An 18,879-nucleotide genomic window follows, 5' to 3' on the forward strand; every position below is an offset into this window, starting at 1 on the left:
TCTGCGCTCATACTGAGGAGTGTGTGTGTGTGTGTGTGTGTGTGTGTGTGTGTGTGTGTGTGTGTGTGTGTGTGTGTGTGTGTGTGTGTGTGTGTGTGTGTGTGTGTGTGTGTGTGTGTGTGTGTGTGTTGGAAGGATGATGTGCGCCAGAGCTAACCGCTAACAATAGCCTGGAGAATTTCATCGTTCTGTCGCTTATCAGGCATAAATATTAATGTGGACACCACAACAACTAAACCACCAGAGAGAGATAGAGAGAGAGAGAACAACTTGAGACAGAGACAGAGGAGGGGAGGGGTTTCTCTCAGTGTACCCACTCCATCCACCTCACATTTTGTTTCCATCTTAGACAAGTATCTTCAAAATATCCTGAAACAAGGTAAAAACTCGGACACAAACAGTAGTGGCTCTACAAAATGAAAAGACGTATTGACATGCCTTAGACAGGCTACCAGACTGGATGTAGAGCCCTGAGGGACTGTAGTACAGAGTTGTCTTAGACAGGCTACCAGACTGGATGTAGAGCCCTGAGGGACTGTAGTACAGAGTTGTCTTAGACAGGCTACCAGACTGGATGTAGAGCCCTGAGGGACTGTAGTACAGAGTTGTCTTAGACAGGCTACCAGACTGGATGTAGAGCCCTGAGGGACTGTAGTACAGAGTTGTCTTAGACAGGCTACCAGACTGGATGTAGAGCCCTGAGGGACTGTAGTACAGAGTTGTCTTAGACAGGCTACCAGACTGGATGTAGAGCCCTGAGGGACTGTAGTACAGAGTTGCCTTAGACAGGCTACCAGACTGGATGTAGAGCCCTGAGGGACTGTAGTACAGAGTTGTCTTAGACAGGCTACCAGACTGGATGTAGAGCCCTGAGGGACTGTAGTACAGAGTTGTCTTAGACAGGCTACCAGACTGGATGTAGAGCCCTGAGGGACTGTAGTACAGAGTTGTCTTAGACAGGCTACCAGACTGGATGTAGAGCCCTGAGGGACTGTAGTACAGAGTTGTCTTAGACAGGCTACCAGACTGGATGTAGAGCCCTGAGGGACTGTAGTACAGAGTTGTCTTAGACAGGCTACCAGACTGGATGTAGAGCCCTGAGGGACTGTAGTACAGAGTTGTCTTAGACAGGCTACCAGACTGGATGTAGAGCCCTGAGGGACTGTAGTACAGAGTTGTCTTAGACAGGCTACCAGACTGGATGTAGAGCCCTGAGGGACTGTAGTACAGAGTTGTCTTAGACAGGCTACCAGACTGGATGTAGAGCCCTGAGGGACTGTAGTACAGAGTTGTCTTAGACAGGCTACCAGACTGGATGTAGAGCCCTGAGGGACTGTAGTACAGAGTTGTCTTAGACAGGCTACCAGACTGGATGTAGAGCCCTGAGGGACTGTAGTACAGAGTTGCCTTAGACAGGCTACCAGACTGGATGTAGAGCCCTGAGGGACTGTAGTACAGAGTTGTCTTAGACAGGCTACCAGACTGGATGTAGAGCCCTGAGGGACTGTAGTACAGAGTTGTCTTAGACAGGCTACCAGACTGGATGTAGAGCCCTGAGGGACTGTAGTACAGAGTTGTCTTAGACAGGCTACCAGACTGGATGTAGAGCCCTGAGGGACTGTAGTACAGAGTTGTCTTAGACAGGCTACCAGACTGGATGTAGAGCCCTGAGGGACTGTAGTACAGAGTTGTCTTAGACAGGCTACCAGACTGGATGTAGAGCCCTGAGGGACTGTAGTACAGAGTTGTCTTAGACAGGCTACCAGACTGGATGTAGAGCCCTGAGGGACTGTAGTACAGAGTTGTCTTAGACAGGCTACCAGACTGGATGTAGAGCCCTGAGGGACTGTAGTACAGAGTTGCCTTAGACAGGCTACCAGACTGGATGTAGAGCCCTGAGGGACTGTAGTACAGAGTTGTCTTAGACAGGCTACCAGACTGGATGTAGAGCCCTGAGGGACTGTAGTACAGAGTTGTCTTAGACAGGCTACCAGACTGGATGTAGAGCCCTGAGGGACTGTAGTACAGAGTTGTCTTAGACAGGCTACCAGACTGGATGTAGAGCCCTGAGGGACTGTAGTACAGAGTTGTCTTAGACAGGCTACCAGACTGGATGTAGAGCCCTGAGGGACTGTAGTACAGAGTTGTCTTAGACAGGCTACCAGACTGGATGTAGAGCCCTGAGGGACTGTAGTACAGAGTTGTCTTAGACAGGCTACCAGACTGGATGTAGAGCCCTGAGGGACTGTAGTACAGAGTTGTCTTAGACAGGCTACCAGACTGGATGTAGAGCCCTGAGGGACTGTAGTACAGAGTTGTCTTAGACAGGCTACCAGACTGGATGTAGAGCCCTGAGGGACTGTAGTACAGAGTTGTCTTAGACAGGCTACCAGACTGGATGTAGAGCCCTGAGGGACTGTAGTACAGAGTTGTCTTAGACAGGCTACCAGACTGGATGTAGAGCCCTGAGGGACTGTAGTACAGAGTTGTCTTAGACAGGCTACCAGACTGGATGTAGAGCCCTGAGGGACTGTAGTACAGAGTTGTCTTAGACAGGCTACCAGACTGGATGTAGAGCCCTGAGGGACTGTAGTACAGAGTTGTCTTAGACAGGCTACCAGACTGGATGTAGAGCCCTGAGGGACTGTAGTACAGAGTTGTGTACAGAACGTATCATGAATGTTTAACAAACGTCCCAAAATAATGTTCCATGTACTCACAGTGGGATATAGGTATACTCTATGTTCATCTGCCGTGTTGTACTCACAGTGGGATATAGGTATACTCTCTGTTCATCTGCCGTGTTGTACTCACAGTGGGATATAGGTATACTCTCTGTTCATCTGCCGTTTTGTACTCACAGTGGGATATAGGTATACTCTCTGTTCAGCTGCTGTGTTGTACTCACAGTGGGATATAGGTATACTCTCTGTTCATCTGCCATGTTGTACTCACATTGGGATATAGGTATACTCTCTGTTCATCTGCCGTGTTGTACTCACAGTGGGATATAGGTATACTCTCTGTTCAGCTGCCGTGTTGTACTCACAGTGGGATATAGGTATACTCTCTGTTCATCTGCCGTGTTGTACTCACAGTGGGATATAGGTATACTCTCTGTTCATCTGCCGTGTTGTACTCACAGTGGGATATAGGTATATTCTCTGTTCAGCTGTGTTTGGGACAGGGGTGAGTGTTTGGGAGGAGGGTGAGTGTTTGGGAGGGGGGTGAGTGTTTGGGAGGAGGGTGAGTGTTTGGGAGGTGGGTGAGTGTTTGGGAGGGGGGTGAGTGTTTGGGAGGAGGGTGAGTGTTTTGAGAGGGGGGTGAGTGTTTGGGAGGGGGGTGAGTGTTTGGGAGGTGGGTGAGTGTTTGGGAGGGGGGTGAGTGTTTGGGAGGTGGGTGAGTGTTTGGGAGGTGGGTGAGTGTTTTGGAGGGGGGTGTGTGTTTGGGAGGAGGGTGAGTGTTTGGGAGGGGGTGAGTGTTTGGGAGGGGGTGAGTGTTTGGGAGGTGGGTGAGTGTTTTGGAGGGGGGTGAGTGTTTGGGAGGAGGGTGAGTGTTTGGGAGGGGGTGAGTGTTTGGGAGGTGGGTGAGTGTTTGGGAGGTGGGTGAGTGTTTGGGAGCGGGTGAGTGTTTGGGAGGGGGTGTGAGTGTTTGGGAGGGGGTGTGAGTGTTTGGGAGGGGGTGTGAGTGTTTGGGAGGGGGTGTGAGTGTTTGGGAGGGGACTGAGTGTGGTTGGGAGATTAGTGTGTGTGTGTGTGTGTTCAGTAATACTCGTTTCCCTAAATAGCATGTACATCTACTGTTGATTGCCCCAGTGGGCCCTTCCCTCCCCTGATGTTTAGTATAAACACCTTCTCTAAGTGGAACACAGTCTTTAACTAGACTAACAGGGTAATTAACTAAAGGCAATATGTTACTACAGAGACTCTTACTATTAGCCCAAAAACACATCGTCTGTTGGTTTATTTTTGGCTTGGGGCCAAATGGATTGATAAGCCCCATAACGACAGGTATGTGTTATTGAGTCCTAAATACGAGACTACAGTTGAAGTCGGAAGACCTTAGCCAAATACATTTAATCATAGTAAAAATGCCCTGTCTTAGGTCAGTTAGGATCACCACTTTATTTTAAGAATGTGAAATGTCAGAATAGTAGAGTATAGTAGAGCTCTAATAGTAGAGCGAATGATTTATTTCATCACATTCCCAGTGGGTCAGAGGTTTACATACACTCAATTAGTATTTGGATAGCATTATGATTAAAGAAATTTGTATTTGTTTAGAATTAGCATTGCCTTTAAATTGTTTAACTTGAATCAAACGTTTCGGGTAGCCTTCCACAAGCTTCCCACAATAAGTTGGGTGAATTTTGGCCCATTCCTCCTGACAGAGCTGGTGTAACTGAGTCAGGTTTGTAGGCCTCCTTCCTTTCACACGCTTTTCTGTTCTGCCCACAATTTTTCTATATGATTGAGGTCATGGCTGTGTGATGGCCACTCCAATACCTTGACTTTATTGTCCTTAAGCCATTTTGCCACAACTTTGGAAGTATGCTTGGGGTCATTGTTCATTTGGAAGACCCTCTTGCGACCAAGCTTTAACTTCCTGACTGATGTCTTGAGATGTTGCTTCAATATAGCCACATACTTTTCCCCCTCATGATGCCATCTATTTTGTGAAGTGCACCAGTCTCTCCTGCAGCAAAGCACCCACACAACATGATGCTGCCACCCCTGTGCTTCATGGTTGGGAAGGTTGTTCTTCGTCTTGCAAGCGTCCCTCTTTTTCCTCCAAACATAACGATGGTCATTATGGCCAAACAGTTTGATTTTTGTTTCATCAGACCAGAGGACATTTCTCCAAAAAGTACGATCTTTGTCCCCATGTGCAGTTGCAACCCATAGAACGAATCTCCTTCCTGAGCGGGATGACGGCTGAGTGGTCCCATGGTGTTTATACTTGTTTACTATTGTTTGTACAGATGAACGTGGTACCTTCAGGCGTTCAGGCAAAAATTGCTCCCAAGGATGAACCAGACTTGTGGAGGTCTACAATTTTTTATCTGAGGTCTTGGCTGATTTCTTTTGATTTTCCCATGATGTCAAGCAAAGAGGCACTGAGTTTGAAGGTAGGCCTTGAAATACATCCACAGGTACACCTCCAATTAACTCAAATGATGTCAATTAGCCTATCAGAAGCTTCTAAAGCCATGACATCGTTTTCTGGAATTTTCCAAGCTGTTTAAAGGCACAGTCAACTTAGTGTATGTAAACTTCTGACCCACAGGAATTGTGATACAGTGAATTATAAGTGAAATAATCTGTCTGTAAACAATTGTTGGAAAATTACTTGTGTCATGCACAAAGTAGATATACTAATCGACTTGCAAAAATTATAGTTTGTTAACAAGAAATTTGTGGAGTGGTTGAAAAATTAGTTTTAATGACTCTAACCTAAGTGGATGTAAACTTCCCACTTCAACTGTGTATCTGATGTAGGACTACACAGCTATATGCTGCATGATATTGGCCAATACAGGATACTGTTTCCCTTGTACTGGTGAATCAGCGATGATGATGTTCAATTCAGATACAAAGGGGGAAAGGGGGAAACCTAGTCAGTTGTGCAACTGAATGTATTCAACTGAGATGTGTCTTCTGCATTTAACCCAAACCCTCTGAATCAGAGAGGTGAGGGGGGATGCCATTTACCTTGTCAGCTCAAGGCTTCGTTACCTTCCGTTTCATGCCTAACACAACCCAGGTGCACACACACAGGCAGACAGGATTTGGTGGCAGATGGGTGTTCTAAATGAGTAGAGAAGTTTTGATCTGGGCCTGGAGGTGTGACAGAGTCACCAAACAGAGGACCTCTCCCTCTTGACTGGAGGAGATGTCCCATGCTTATCACCAGACAGAGGACCTCTCCCTGCTGCCTCTTGACTGGAGGAGATGTCCCATGCTTATCACCAGACAGAGGACCTCTCCCTGCTGCCTCTTGACTGGAGGAGATGTCCCATGCTTATCACCAGACAGAGGACCTCTCCCTGCTGCCTCTTGACTGGAGGAGATGTCCCATGCTTATCACCAGACAGAGGACATTTCTGCTGAGAGATAACTACCAAAATGACTTTGATACACCCATAGGGCCTTCTGAACAAACAGACAGACAGAGACAGAGAGAGAGAGACAGAGAGAGGTGGAAACTGAGCTGCACTTCCTAACCTCCTGTCCAACGTATGACCATATTAGAGATACATATTTCCCTCAGATTACACAGATCCACAAAGAATTCGAAAACAAATCCAATTTTGATAAACTCCCATATCTATTGGGTGAAATACCACAGTGTGCCATCACAGCAGCAAGATTTGTGACCTGTTGCCACAAGAAAAGGGCAACCAGTGAAGAACAAACACCTATATATACATATGTATAATATGACATTTGTAATGTCTGTATTCTTTTGGAACTTCTGTATGTGTAATGTTTACTGTTAATTTTTATTGTTTATTTCACTTTTGTATATTATCTACCTCACTTGCTTTGGCAATGTTAAGAGAGAGAGAGAGATATTCCTCTCTCTCTCTATTCCCCTCTCTCTCTACTCTCTCTATTCCTCTCTCTATTCCCCTCTCTCTCTATTCCTCTCTGTCTATTCCCTCTCTCTATTCCCCTCTCTCTGCTCTCTCTCTATTCCTCTCTCTCTACTCTCTCTCTATTCCCCTCTCTCTCTACTCTCTCTCTATTTCCCTCTCTCTACTCTCTCTCTATTCCTCTCTCTCTTTTCACCTCTCTCTATTCCCCTCTCTTTCTATTCCACTCTCACCCCTCTCTCTCTATTTCTCTCTCTACTCTCTCTCTCTCTATTCTACTCTCTCTCTATTCCTCTCTCTACTCTCTCTCTCTATTCCCCTCTCTCTATTCCTCTCTCTCCCGTCTCTCTCTCTATTCCTCTCTCTATTCCCCTCTCTCTATTCTCTCTCTCTATTCCTCTCTCTATTCCCCTCTCTCTATTCCTCTCTCTATTCCTCTCTCTCCCGTCTCTCTCTCTATTCCTCTCTCTATTCCCCTCTCTCTATTCCTCTCTCTCCCGTCTCTCTCTCTATTCCTCTCTCTATTCCCCTCTCTCTATTCTCTCTCTCTATTCCTCTCTCTATTCCCCTCTCTCTATTCCTCTCTCTATTCCTCTCTCTCCCGTCTCTCTCTCCCGTCTCTCTCTCTATTCCTCTCTCTATTCCCCTCTCTCTATTCTCTCTCTCTATTCCTCTCTCTATTCCCCTCTCTCTATTCCTCTCTCTATTCCTCTCTCTCCCGTCTCTCTCTCTATTCCTCTCTCTATTCCCCTCTCTCTATTCCTCTCTCTCCCGTCTCTCTCTCTATTCCTCTCTCTATTCTACTCTCTCTCTATTCCTCTCTCTACTCTCTCTCTCTATTCCCCTCTCTCTATTCCTCTCTCTCCCGTCTCTCTCAATTCCTCTCTCTCTATTCTCTCTCTATATGCCCCTCTCTCCACTCTCTCTCCACTCTCTGTATTCCCCTCTCTCTCTACTCTCTCTATATTCCTCTCGCTCTCTATTCCCCTCTCTCTATTCCCCTCTCTTTCTATTCCTCTCTCGCCCCTCTCTCTCTATTCCTCTCTCTCCCCTCTCTCTCTCTCTATTCCTCTCTCTATTCCCCTCTCTCTCAATTCCTCTCTCTCTATTCTCTCTCTATATGCCCCTCTCTCCTCTCTCTCTACTCTCTCTCTCTATTCCCCTCTCTCCCCTCTCTCTCTCTATCCCTCTCTCTCCCCTCTCTCCCTCTACTCAATCTCTATTTCTTTCTCTATTCCCCTCTCTCCCTCTACTCTCTCTCTATTCCTCTCTCTCTATTCCCCTCTCTCCCTCTACTCTCTCTCTATTCCTCTCTCTCTATTCCCCTCTCTCCCTCTACTCTCTCTCTATTCCCCTCTCTCCCCTCTCTCTCTACACTCTCTCTATTCTCCTCTCTCTCTATTCCCCTCTCTCCCCCCTCACTCTCTACTCTCTCTCTCTGATGAGATCCCTATGAGAGGCAGTGAGAGGACGGTTTGAAGGGGAACCTTGAACCCTCCTGTGATGTTCAAACTGGAGCACTATCAGGATCATCAGCAGCCCTTCAAACACACAGGTATGCATGTACACACTCTGCTGAGAAGACCAGCAAGGTCCATAATCCTCCATGTGGAGGTAAAGAGGCTCCCTCTGCCAACACAACCCTGCAGCTACATCAGAGGAGAGGAGGAACAGAGGAACAGAGGAGGAGAGAAAAGAGGAGAGGAGAGGAACAGAGGAACAGGTGAGGATAGAAAAGAGGAGAGGAGAGGAACAGAGGAGGAGGAGAGGAGGAGAGAAAAGAGGAGGAGAGGAAGAGAGGAGGAGGAGAGGAGAGGAGTGAAAAGAGGAGGAGAGGAAGAGAGGAGGAGGAGAGGAGGAGGAGGAGGAGGAGAGGAGTGAAAAGAGGAGAGAAAAGAGGAGAGGAGAGGAACAGAGGAACAGGTGAGGAGAGAAAAGAGGAGAGGACAGGAACAGAGGAGGAGGAGAGGAGGAGAGAAAAGAGGAGGAGAGGAAGAGAGGAGGAGGAGAGGAGAGGAGTGAAAAGAGGAGGAGAGGAAGAGAGGAGGAGGAGAGGAGGAGGAGAGGAGTGAAAAGAGGAGAGAAAAGAGGAGAGGAGTGAAAAGAGGAGAGAAAAGAGGAGGAGAGGAGAGGAGAGAAAAGAGGAAGAGGAGAGAAAAGAGAAGGAGAGGAGGAGAGAAAAGAGGAGGAGAGGAGAGAAAATAGGAGGAAAGGAGGAGGAGAGGAGATAAGGAGAGGAGGAGAGAAAAGAGGAGGAGAGGAGGAGAGAAAAGAGGAGGAGAGAAGAGAAAGGATGAGGAGAGGAAATGAGGAGAGGAGGAGAGAAAAGAGGAGGACAGGAGAGGAGGAGAGAAAAGAGGAGGAGAGGAGGAGAGGAGAGGAGGAGAGAAAAGAGGAGGAGAGGAGAGAAAGGAGGAGGAGAGGAGATGAGGAAAAGCAGTGAGGTAGAGACATAAGGAGAGAAGAGGAAGGGTAAAGGAGTGAGAAGATAGAGGGGGCAGAAGGAGGTGAAAGTAAAGAACAGAGGACACTGCTAAGTGAGAGTACATTGGGTCCTGGAGGACAGGCTCTCTTTGTGTGTGTGTGTGTGTGTGTGTGTGTGTGTGTGTGTGTGTGTGTGTGTGTGTGTGTGTGTGTGTGTGTGTGTGTGTGTGTGTGTGTGTGTGTGTGTGTGTGTGTATGTGTGTGTGTGTGTGTGTGTGTGAGAGAGAGAGAGACAGACAGAGAGACTGTGAAAGAGAGAGAGAGACAGAGAGACTGAGCGAGAGAGACAGAGAGACTGAGAAAGAGAGAGAGACAGACAGACAGACAGACAGACAGACAGACAGACAGACAGACAGACAGACAGACAGACAGACAGAGAGAGAGACAGACAGACAGAGAGAGCAGCACCGGTTCTCTTTATCATTCCTCCTGTGTGTTTGTGACACCACGGCCCCTCACCTCTCCAGGTCACATAGTCCCTCTCTCTCAGAGGGCAGTGTGCTCTGGTCAGATCTTTCTCAGAGGGCAGTGTGCGCTGGTCAGATCTCTCTCAGAGGTCAGATCCCAGGTCAGATCCCCCGTCAGATCTCTCTCAGAGGGCAGTGTGCTCTGGTCAGATCTCTCTCAGAGGCCAGATCCCAGGTCAGATCTTTCTCAGAGGTTACATCCCAGGTCAGATCTCTCTCAGAGGCCAGTGTGCTCTGGTCAGATCTCTCTCAGAGGTCAGATCCCAGGTCAGATCTCTCTCTGAGGTCAGAGTGCTATGGTCAGATCTCTCTCAGAGGTCAGATCCCAGGTCAGATGTTTCTCAGAGGTCAGATCCCAGGTCAGATGTTTCTCAGAGGTCAGATCCCAGAACAGATCTCTCTCAGAGGTCAGATCCCAGGTCAGATCCCTCTCAGAGGTCAGATCCCCGGTCAGATCTCTCTCAGAGGGCAGTGTGCTCTGGTCAGATCTCTCTCAGAGGTCAGATCCCAGGTCAGATCTCTCTCAGAGGGCAGTGTGCTCTGGTCAGATCTTTCTCAGAGGTCAGATACAAGGTCAGATCTCTCTGAGGTCAGATCCCAGGTCAGATCTCTCTCAGAGGTCAGATCCCAGGTTAGATCTTTCTCAGAGGTCAGATCCCAGGTCAGATCTCTCTGAGGTCAGATCCTAGGTCAGATCTCTCTGAGGTCAGATCCCAGGTCAGATCTCTCTCAGAGGCCAGTGTGCTCTGAGATGTATATAGTGCTGCTGCTACCACACCATAAACAACCCTTCAACACAAATAGAATAACCATGGACTGCCACCGGCTACACACCAACACATCTGAATACTCTCACCCCCTGTCTATGATGACTCTGAAGGTCAAAGGGCACCAGAAGGACTAGACAGGCTAGAGAGAGAGAAGTATGACCCAGAATGTCAAAGGGCACCAGAAGGACTAGACAGGCTAGAGAGAGATAAGTATGAACCAGAAGGTTAAAGGGCACCAGAAGGTCAAAGGTCACTGTTAGAGGAATTCAATTCCTATATGTTTATTACCCAATTCAATTAATACACTCAGCCCATTTCTAAGGATTTGTAAGATACTTATTTGCATAAAATGGGCGGAGACCAGTCTCAAAATCAAGCATTAGCGTTTATTCTCCAGAGTACTGAACATGATACAATTTACAACAGGTTATAAACTGAAAATGACGTCATAGGTTTTAAACTGTCCCGTTCCTCCGCCACTCCGATACAATGGCAGTGTGGTTCACAAACCTTCCTACATCGTCTCTCACCGGTTTAGATAATTTACGACCAGGCCAAGGTCTCCCTGTGTAGATAAGCGTTCTAGCCAGTCTGACGATAAGTTCATTCGTTTCTACCAAGGAACAGACAGTCATTGTTCTAACTCTTGATTATAATTACACACATTATATTCAGTACTAGGATTAAAATATAATTCATAAATCTATACAGTAACATAATAATATTCTGATTAGTCAGTCCTGATTGAAATGTATACATAATTTAATCATTATTATTGAGCAATTAGGGTTAAGTGCCTTGCTCAAGGGCAGATCGGCAGGTTTTTCACCTAGTGAGCTCGGGGATTATACTAGCGACCTTTCAGTTACTGGCCCAACACTAGGCTACCTACCGCCCTGTGTGTGTGTGTGTGTGTGTGTGTGTGTGTGTGTGTGTGTGTGTGTGTGTGTGTGTGTGTGTACGCGTGTGTACACGTGTGTACGCGTGTGTGTGCACGAGTTTGAGTGTGTGCACGCATGTGTGTAATGTGTGTGTGACCCCGTGTGCACGTGAGAGAGAGAATCTTTACTTGCATCTAATGGACGGACACCACTCTGTTTATCCTCTTTTCTCACAACATTCACCACCTCTTTTCTTTTTCACTTATATACACTCTCTCCATCTGCTTGGATAAACAACGTCCCTCTCTCACCTCTCCACAACCCACCAGACCCAGGCAGCAGGAATCACACAGGGATCCAGTGTGAACAGACAGGGTGTTAACCACTAGTAAATGGGATCCAGCCCCACTGTGAACAGACAGGGTGTTAACCACTAGTAAATGGGAAACAGCCCCACTGTGAACAGACAGGGTGTTAACCACTAGTAAATGGGATCCAGCCCCACTGTGAACAGACAGGGTGTTAACCACTAGTAAATGGGATCCAGCCCCACTGTGAACAGACAGGGTGTTAACCACTAGTAAATGGGAAACAGCCCCACTGTGAACAGACAGGGTGTTAACCACTAGTAAATGGTAAACAGCCCCACTGTGAACAGACAGGGTGTTAACCACTAGTAAATGGTAAACATCCCCACTGTGAACAGACAGGGTGTTAACCACTAGTAAATGGGAAACAGCCCCACTGTGAACAGACAGGGTGTTAACCACTAGTAAATGGGATCCAGCCACACTGTGTTAACCACTAGTAAATGGTAAACAGCCCCACTGTGTTAACCACTAGTAAATGGTAAACAGCCCCACTGTGAACAGACAGGGTGTTAACCACTAGTAAATGGGATCCAGCCACACTGTGTTAACCACGAGTAAATGGTAAACAGCCCCACTGTGTTAACCACTAGTAAATGGTAAACAGCCCCACTGTGAACAGACAGGGTGTTAACCACTAGTAAATGGGATCCAGCCACACTGTGTTAACCACGAGTAAATGGTAAACAGCCCCACTGTGTTAACCACTAGTAAATGGGAAACAGCCCCACTGTGAACAGGCAGGGTGTTAACCACTAGTAAATGGTAAACAGCCCCACTGTGTTAACCACTAGTAAATGGTAAACAGCCCCACTGTGAACAGACAGGGTGTTAACCACTAGTAAAGGGTGTGTGGGTATGTCAGGGTGTGTGTGGGGTGAGGGGTCACGTGACATACCTGTGTCTCTGACATGGCATATAGGAAGTGGTGGTCGGGGGAGAAGGCCATGTCCCGTTGGATTGGCCCTCGCTCCACTGCCTGGATCACCTCATACTGCAATGCACCATGGGAAGGCCCGTCCACCCTGATCTGGAAGCGGAGAGAAGGGGGGAAAGGAGGAGAGGAGAGGGGGACATGTTTAGGCAGCTGTAGGGGGTGGTGTGTGTGTCTGTCCTAGATGTGTGTGCTCAGCCAAAAGCAGAAAGTGGCCTCACCCAGACTTGGAGGAATGACAGGAGGCTCTAGGTCATATCCTCACATCTGCTCTACTATCACACACACACACACACACACACACACACACACACACACACACACACACACACACACACACACACACACACACACACACACACACACACACACACACAGGGGCACGTTCCAACACAACACCTAAAAGCAGCCTCCTGGCTGTCATAACCCGCAAACACCCTTTTCTGACACCTGCCCAAAATGCTTCCCAGGGCATACATACACACACACAAATTAATAAGGGCTTGTGTCAGCGTGTGGGACAGCCGTTTTGTCAGACTTGTCAGAGTTCTACAGAAGACACCTGGTTAATATGCCCATGGCACCTTGAATAATATATCACTTGTTTTGTAAAGTTCAGAGGTCATAAACGGAAGTGGAAGATAATTGGCTGAGAGAGGGAGGTGGCACAACACATTCTGGGGGTCAATTCATAACACAACACATTCTGGGGGTCGATTCATAACACAACACATTCTGGGGGTCATTTCATAACACAACACATTCTGGGGGTCATTTCATAACACAACACATTCTGGGAGTCGATTCATAACACAACACATTCTGGGGGTCATTTCATAACACAACACATTCTGGGAGTCGATTCATAACACAACACATTCTGGGAGTCGATTCATAACACAACACATTCTGGGGGTCATTTCATAACACAACACATTCTGGGGGTCATTTCATAACACAACACATTCTGGGGGTCATTTCATAACACAACACATTCTGGGGGTCATTTCATAACACAACACATTCTGGGGGTCGATTCATAACACAACACATTCTGGGGGTCATTTCATAACACAACACATTCTGGGGGTCATTTCATAACACAACACATTCTGGGGGTCATTTCATAACACAACACATCAGACAGCTGTTATTGCTGTTGACAACATACAATCTCGTAGAGCAGACAGGAACATAATACTGTCTTTATTTCAAAAGTCACTTTCGAGAATGTCTGTGATGTTTGTTGGGGGGACATATAGTGCCAAAGAACAACTTTGGCACGAAAATCGATTGTTCTTCCCCAAGCAGGGCAAAGTTAATTCCCTGTGCTACGTTTCCCTCTGACTCTCTGCTGCTGAGCTTTGGTTTCTATATCGAGAGAGATCTTGTTCCCCAACATAAAGCCTCTTTCAAAACTGATCCAGCTCCAATGCTTTTAGTTTCAAAGCTTCTGAAGAGCCTCACTCTCCCCCTGTCTCTCCCTCCCCCCTCTCGCTCTCTCTCCCCCTCTCTCTTCCCCCCCCCCGCTCTCTCTCCCCCCTCTCTCTCTCTCCCCCTCTCTCTCGCCCCCTCTCACTCTCTCTCCGCCCCTCTCGCCCCCTCTCTCTCCCTCCCTCTCTCTCTCTCCCCCTCTCTCCCCTCCCCCCTCTCGCTCTCTCGTTCTCCCTCTCTCTCCCCCTCTCTCCCCCTCTCTCTCTCCCCCTCCCCCCTCTCTCTCTGTTCTCTGTGCTAGAGTCCCTTCCTGCTGACTTTTTCCCTGGTGTCCTTAGTTAGTCCTTAGTTACTATAGTTGTGTGAATCTGAAAGGCCCAGAACACTATCAAAGCCTCCCCTTCAACACTTTCACTGGGACCCATTGTGCCACACGAGGGTCGAAAGAGAGTCGGAGAAAAGAACAGCCAATAAAAGAGGAATAAAGGATTAAAGGAGCCTTCCACACGAGCCGGCGCCCCGATCCAGCAGGTGGGGTTATCTAATCGGCCTGATCGGGTGGGGGTCGGATTACGTCCCTTCTCCCCCCCATCCGTGTATGCTCAGTGGTGTCGTCCATCGCCAGGTGGAGAATATGAGGGCCAGCAGGCCATGCGTGGTGCAGACAAAGCCCAGGGAGAGAGAGGGCCATTGGGCCATTGTGGCCAATCCCTAGCCACTGGGGAGTAGGAATGGGAAGCTCTGCCTTTATCTCTACCACTGCTAAACAAATGACCCACTGGGGAAGAGGCAGCACGTCTGCTTGGATTACAGAGAGGGAGGGAGATGTCTTATGTTCCAGGCCTATTCCATATCCTGTGGAATTGTTCAACATCATTGCTTTGGCAGTACTTTTGTTGTGGCGGAGAAGCCTTTTTAACTGTGTTGAATGGAGGCCTGTCTGGGTGAGGAGAGGACATCATCTGATCAGCACCAACGACCAACGGGCTCTAGGTATCAGAAGAGGATGTTGCAACCCGACCTACTAGCTATCAGGACCCCATCATCACCATCACAACAGTCAACTGAATAGCTTTCATATCACAGATATACTGTCTGTATATATGGCTGGTTATGACTGGGTTGTTATTATGTTATTATCAGTATTCATGTCCTGTTTAAGACACTCAAGATAAATGATTCATTCTCTGACACGCCACCCAACGGTATAATCTATTTCTATTCCGCATTAATACATTCATATAAAGTGGATTAGGTACTTGGGATCTTAACTGGATTACATGCTAATCTCTGCTATCACATTATTACTGTAGAATGAATGAGATTCCCAGGAAGGCAGTCCCTCTTAATGCCCACTGAATCTGGAGGAGAGAGATTCCCAGGAAGGCAGTCCCTCTTAATGCCCACTGAATCTGGAGGAGAGAGATTCCCAGGAAGGCAGTCCCTCTTAATGCCCACTGAATCTGGAGGAGAGAGATTCCCAGGAAGGCAGTCCCTCTTAATGCCCACTGAATCTGGAGGAGAGAGATTCCCAGGAAGGCAGTCCCTCTTAATGCCCACTGAATCTGGAGGAGAGAGATTCCCAGGAAGGCAGTCCCTCTTAATGCCCACTTAATGCCCATAACCAGCCTTTCACATGGTTATCAGTATGATTTATGGGAGACTGGGCAAACCTTGGCTCACACTGCCCACTGTCAAAGTGTCTCAACGTGTGTGTTGTTCTCTATACTGATCTTAAGGGTGTGTGTGCGCGTGCGTTTGCGCATGTGAATATGTGTGTGTAAATTCATTTGGGGGCCCAAAGGTATAGCATTCAGATCATAGATCCTACACTGCGCTATGCTGCTGTAGATCAGTGGCTGTGGAAGCAACTGTCTGTCTGTCTGTCTGTCTGTCTGTCTGTCTGTCTGTCTGTCTGTCTGTCTGTCTGTCTGTCTGTCTGTCTGTCTGTCTGTCTGTCTGTCTGTCTGTCTGTCTAGCTGCCTGCAGAGACAGAGTGAGAAAGCTCTACACTGCATCAGTGAGAAGCCTGCAGCCCTACACACACACAGCCACATATCATGTCCACCTAGTGGCCACCGGCTGCAACAACAGCAGCAGATGAAGCTCCACACTGCTACAATACTGAGATGGTATTAGAGATGGTAACTAAGAGCTGCTAAAACATGTACTTTATCATCAAAACAGTTTATGTTGTGGTGAGTTGATCTCAACCTTCAAAAGTGAGATTGTTTCAGCTAAACAAGTGAAGGATACTGGCACATCAATGGCAGCCACGAACCCTCACTGTTGTTTTAATTCCCTTATTTTATACAACACCTCAACATCTCGTTCATGGGAAATGTTTAGGTGTCGTATGGTGCTATAGGGAAATGTTTTCTATGCTAGTGAATTAAGCCTTGGCTATTGTGTAGCATCTGTATTCAGCCTTGTCTCTGTATGATAGAGAACGACTAGGCTCTATCACTGAGTGAGCTCTATCCCTGAGTGAGCTCTATCCCTGAGTGAGCTCTATCACTGAGTGAGCTCTATCACTGAGTGATCTCTATCGCTGAGTGAGCTCTATCCCTGAGTGAGCTCTATCCCTGAGTGAGCTCTATCCCTGAGTGAGCTCTATCACTGAGTGAGCTCTATCACTGAGTGATCTCGATCACTGAGTGAGCTCTATCACTGAGTGAGCTCTATCGCTGAGTGAGCTCTATCGCTGAGTGAGCTCTATCCCTGAGTGAGCTCTATCACTGAGTGAGCTCTATCCCTGAGTGAGCTCTATCCCTGAGTGAGCTCGATCACTGAGTGAGCTCTATCACTGAGTGAGCGCTATCACTGAGTGATCTCGATCACTGAGTGAGCTCTATCACTGAGTAAGCTCTATCACTGAGTGAGCTCTATCACTGAGTGAGCTCTATCACTGAGTGAGCTCTATCACTGAGTGAGCTCTATCACTGAGTGATCTCCATGGGGCAAACAGATAACAGGTGTGATAGAGAGAGAGACCATTGTAACACCATTGTAAATACAACCCATATTTATGTTCATTTATTTTTCATTTTGTACATTAACTATCTGCACATCATCTAACATTTGTAATGTCTTTATTCTTTTGGAACTTTAGTGTAATGTTTATTGTACATTTGTAAAAATTTTATTATCTAGTTCACCTGCTTTGACAATGTTAACATATGTTTCCCCTGGCAATAAAGCCTTTCATTGAAATTGAATTGGATTGAATTGAGAGAGAGGGGGAGGGGGGGGGGGTAGAGGGAGGGAAGACATTCTGGTGTGAAAACCATAGGAGCTCTTCAGTTTCCTCACACTGGCAAGGACTAGCCCAGAGCACATGGAAATTATGGCACTTCCTCTGGCTCGACTCAACATCCATTATCACAGGGCCAAAGACGGCCCGTGGATGCTGGAATCAAACAACTCTACTACAAAAGCTAAATACACATATATTATTATCAATAATTTAAATATTCTATGAACAAATCTTGAAAATAAAAGTGTATTGCAAGAGATGATTAAAACATCACACTAAGCTTATCCCTTTGTGTATCAAACCCTATCCACTAAACACCTTTCAAAAATCCATAGCAATGAGGCTGTAGCTTTAACTTTCTACAGGCGACAATTGCCCTTTTAAAACATTTGTGCACTCCTATTCTACACTTAGGCCTGTCCATTGATTTTGGATAATCTGTGTGAGCCTCAGAAACTCACAAGACTGCTGCCACTTTACCTTAGGCAGAGAGAGGGACAGCCCTCGTTACAGGTCCCAGAGAGAGGGAGAGAAAGAGAGAGAGGGAGAGAGAGAGGGACGGCCCTCGTTACAGGTCCCAGAGAGAGGGAGAGAAAGAGAGAGAGGGAGAGAGAGAGGGACGGCCCTCGTTACAGGTCCCGGAGAGAGAGAGAGGGACGGCCCTCGTTACAGGTCCCAGAGAGAGAGAGCGAGAGAGGGAGAGAAAGAGAGCGAGGGAGAAGGTGAGAGAGGAGAAAGAGTGAAAAGAAAAAGAAGGAAAGAAAGCGAGAGAAGAACCCTTCTGGAAGGGAGACAGGATCCTAAACTCCAGCCAGCCAGACAGCCGTGGCCAGGAGGGAGCAGGAGATAAGCTCATTTCACAGGAGTGGAGAAAGGACCCAAACAGAACAGAACACAGTCCGAAGACAAAACGATGAAACACATTCCTGAGCCCTTGTGTGTGAACGAGAGGGATCTAGTGAAGACAGAACAGACAGGACGATGGAACACATTCCTGAGCCCTTGTGTGTGAACGAGAGGGATCTAGTGAAGACAGAATAGACAGGACGATGGCGCTAGCTAGCTACATCAACTAGGGCGCACTGTATTGAAATACATATAGCAAATCTCAATAGACAGCCAATTAAAACAGCAGAAACCTATATGTGGCATGGGCTCATTAGAGACACAGCTATGGAGTAGGAGTGTGGGAGTGTGGGAGTGATTTCCATTGGCATGGGGTGGAGAAGGGTGGCACGGAGATGCCCATCACACAGAGCTGAGGTCTGTTTGGTATGGCACACCTCGCCCACCACACTAGCAGAGGAAGTTGGACGCAGTCAAAGTGTCAACACAGTGCATTGTGGGCCATATAACCAGCAGTGTTGAGTGGGTTGACCAAAGCTCACATCCAATGTCATGTTAGAACAAGCCAAGAGTGAGACATCGTGTAAATCATCAAACATCTCATCACATAAAGAACCTACAGTGAAGTGGCCATTGGAAACAAGGGGGAAAGAATCTGGGAGCATCATCAATGTGGGAGGCTTTTCATACCACCATTCCATCCACAGGATAGAGGCTCTCCACTGTGTTCAGTGGCATAGAAATATCATTACCATAAAGGGCATTCAATCAATGACCTTTAAGTGCAGTGACAACACTCTGCACCAACAGCATCGGAACCCGACTGGTCACGCTCAGCCTCAGG

The 18,879-nt window shown here is 47.4% G+C and overlaps 1 protein-coding gene across 1 annotated transcript in view; it reads right to left on the bottom strand.

Annotated features, from left to right (window-relative positions):
* Positions 1–18,879, bottom strand: part of LOC110510810 (plexin-A4) — a 473,690-nt gene that overhangs the window by 196,935 nt on the left and 257,876 nt on the right. The window contains exon 4 of the mRNA XM_090213615.1: positions 12,464–12,595. Coding sequence (XP_090069741.1) covers positions 12,464–12,595 — 132 coding nt within the window. The remainder of the gene's footprint in view (positions 1–12,463; positions 12,596–18,879) is intronic.

The sequence above is a fragment of the Oncorhynchus mykiss genome, chromosome 21 (genome assembly GCF_057628025.1).
Source record: "Oncorhynchus mykiss isolate SJ-2025 chromosome 21, ASM5762802v1, whole genome shotgun sequence".
NCBI classification, from domain to species: Eukaryota; Metazoa; Chordata; class Actinopteri; order Salmoniformes; family Salmonidae; genus Oncorhynchus; species Oncorhynchus mykiss.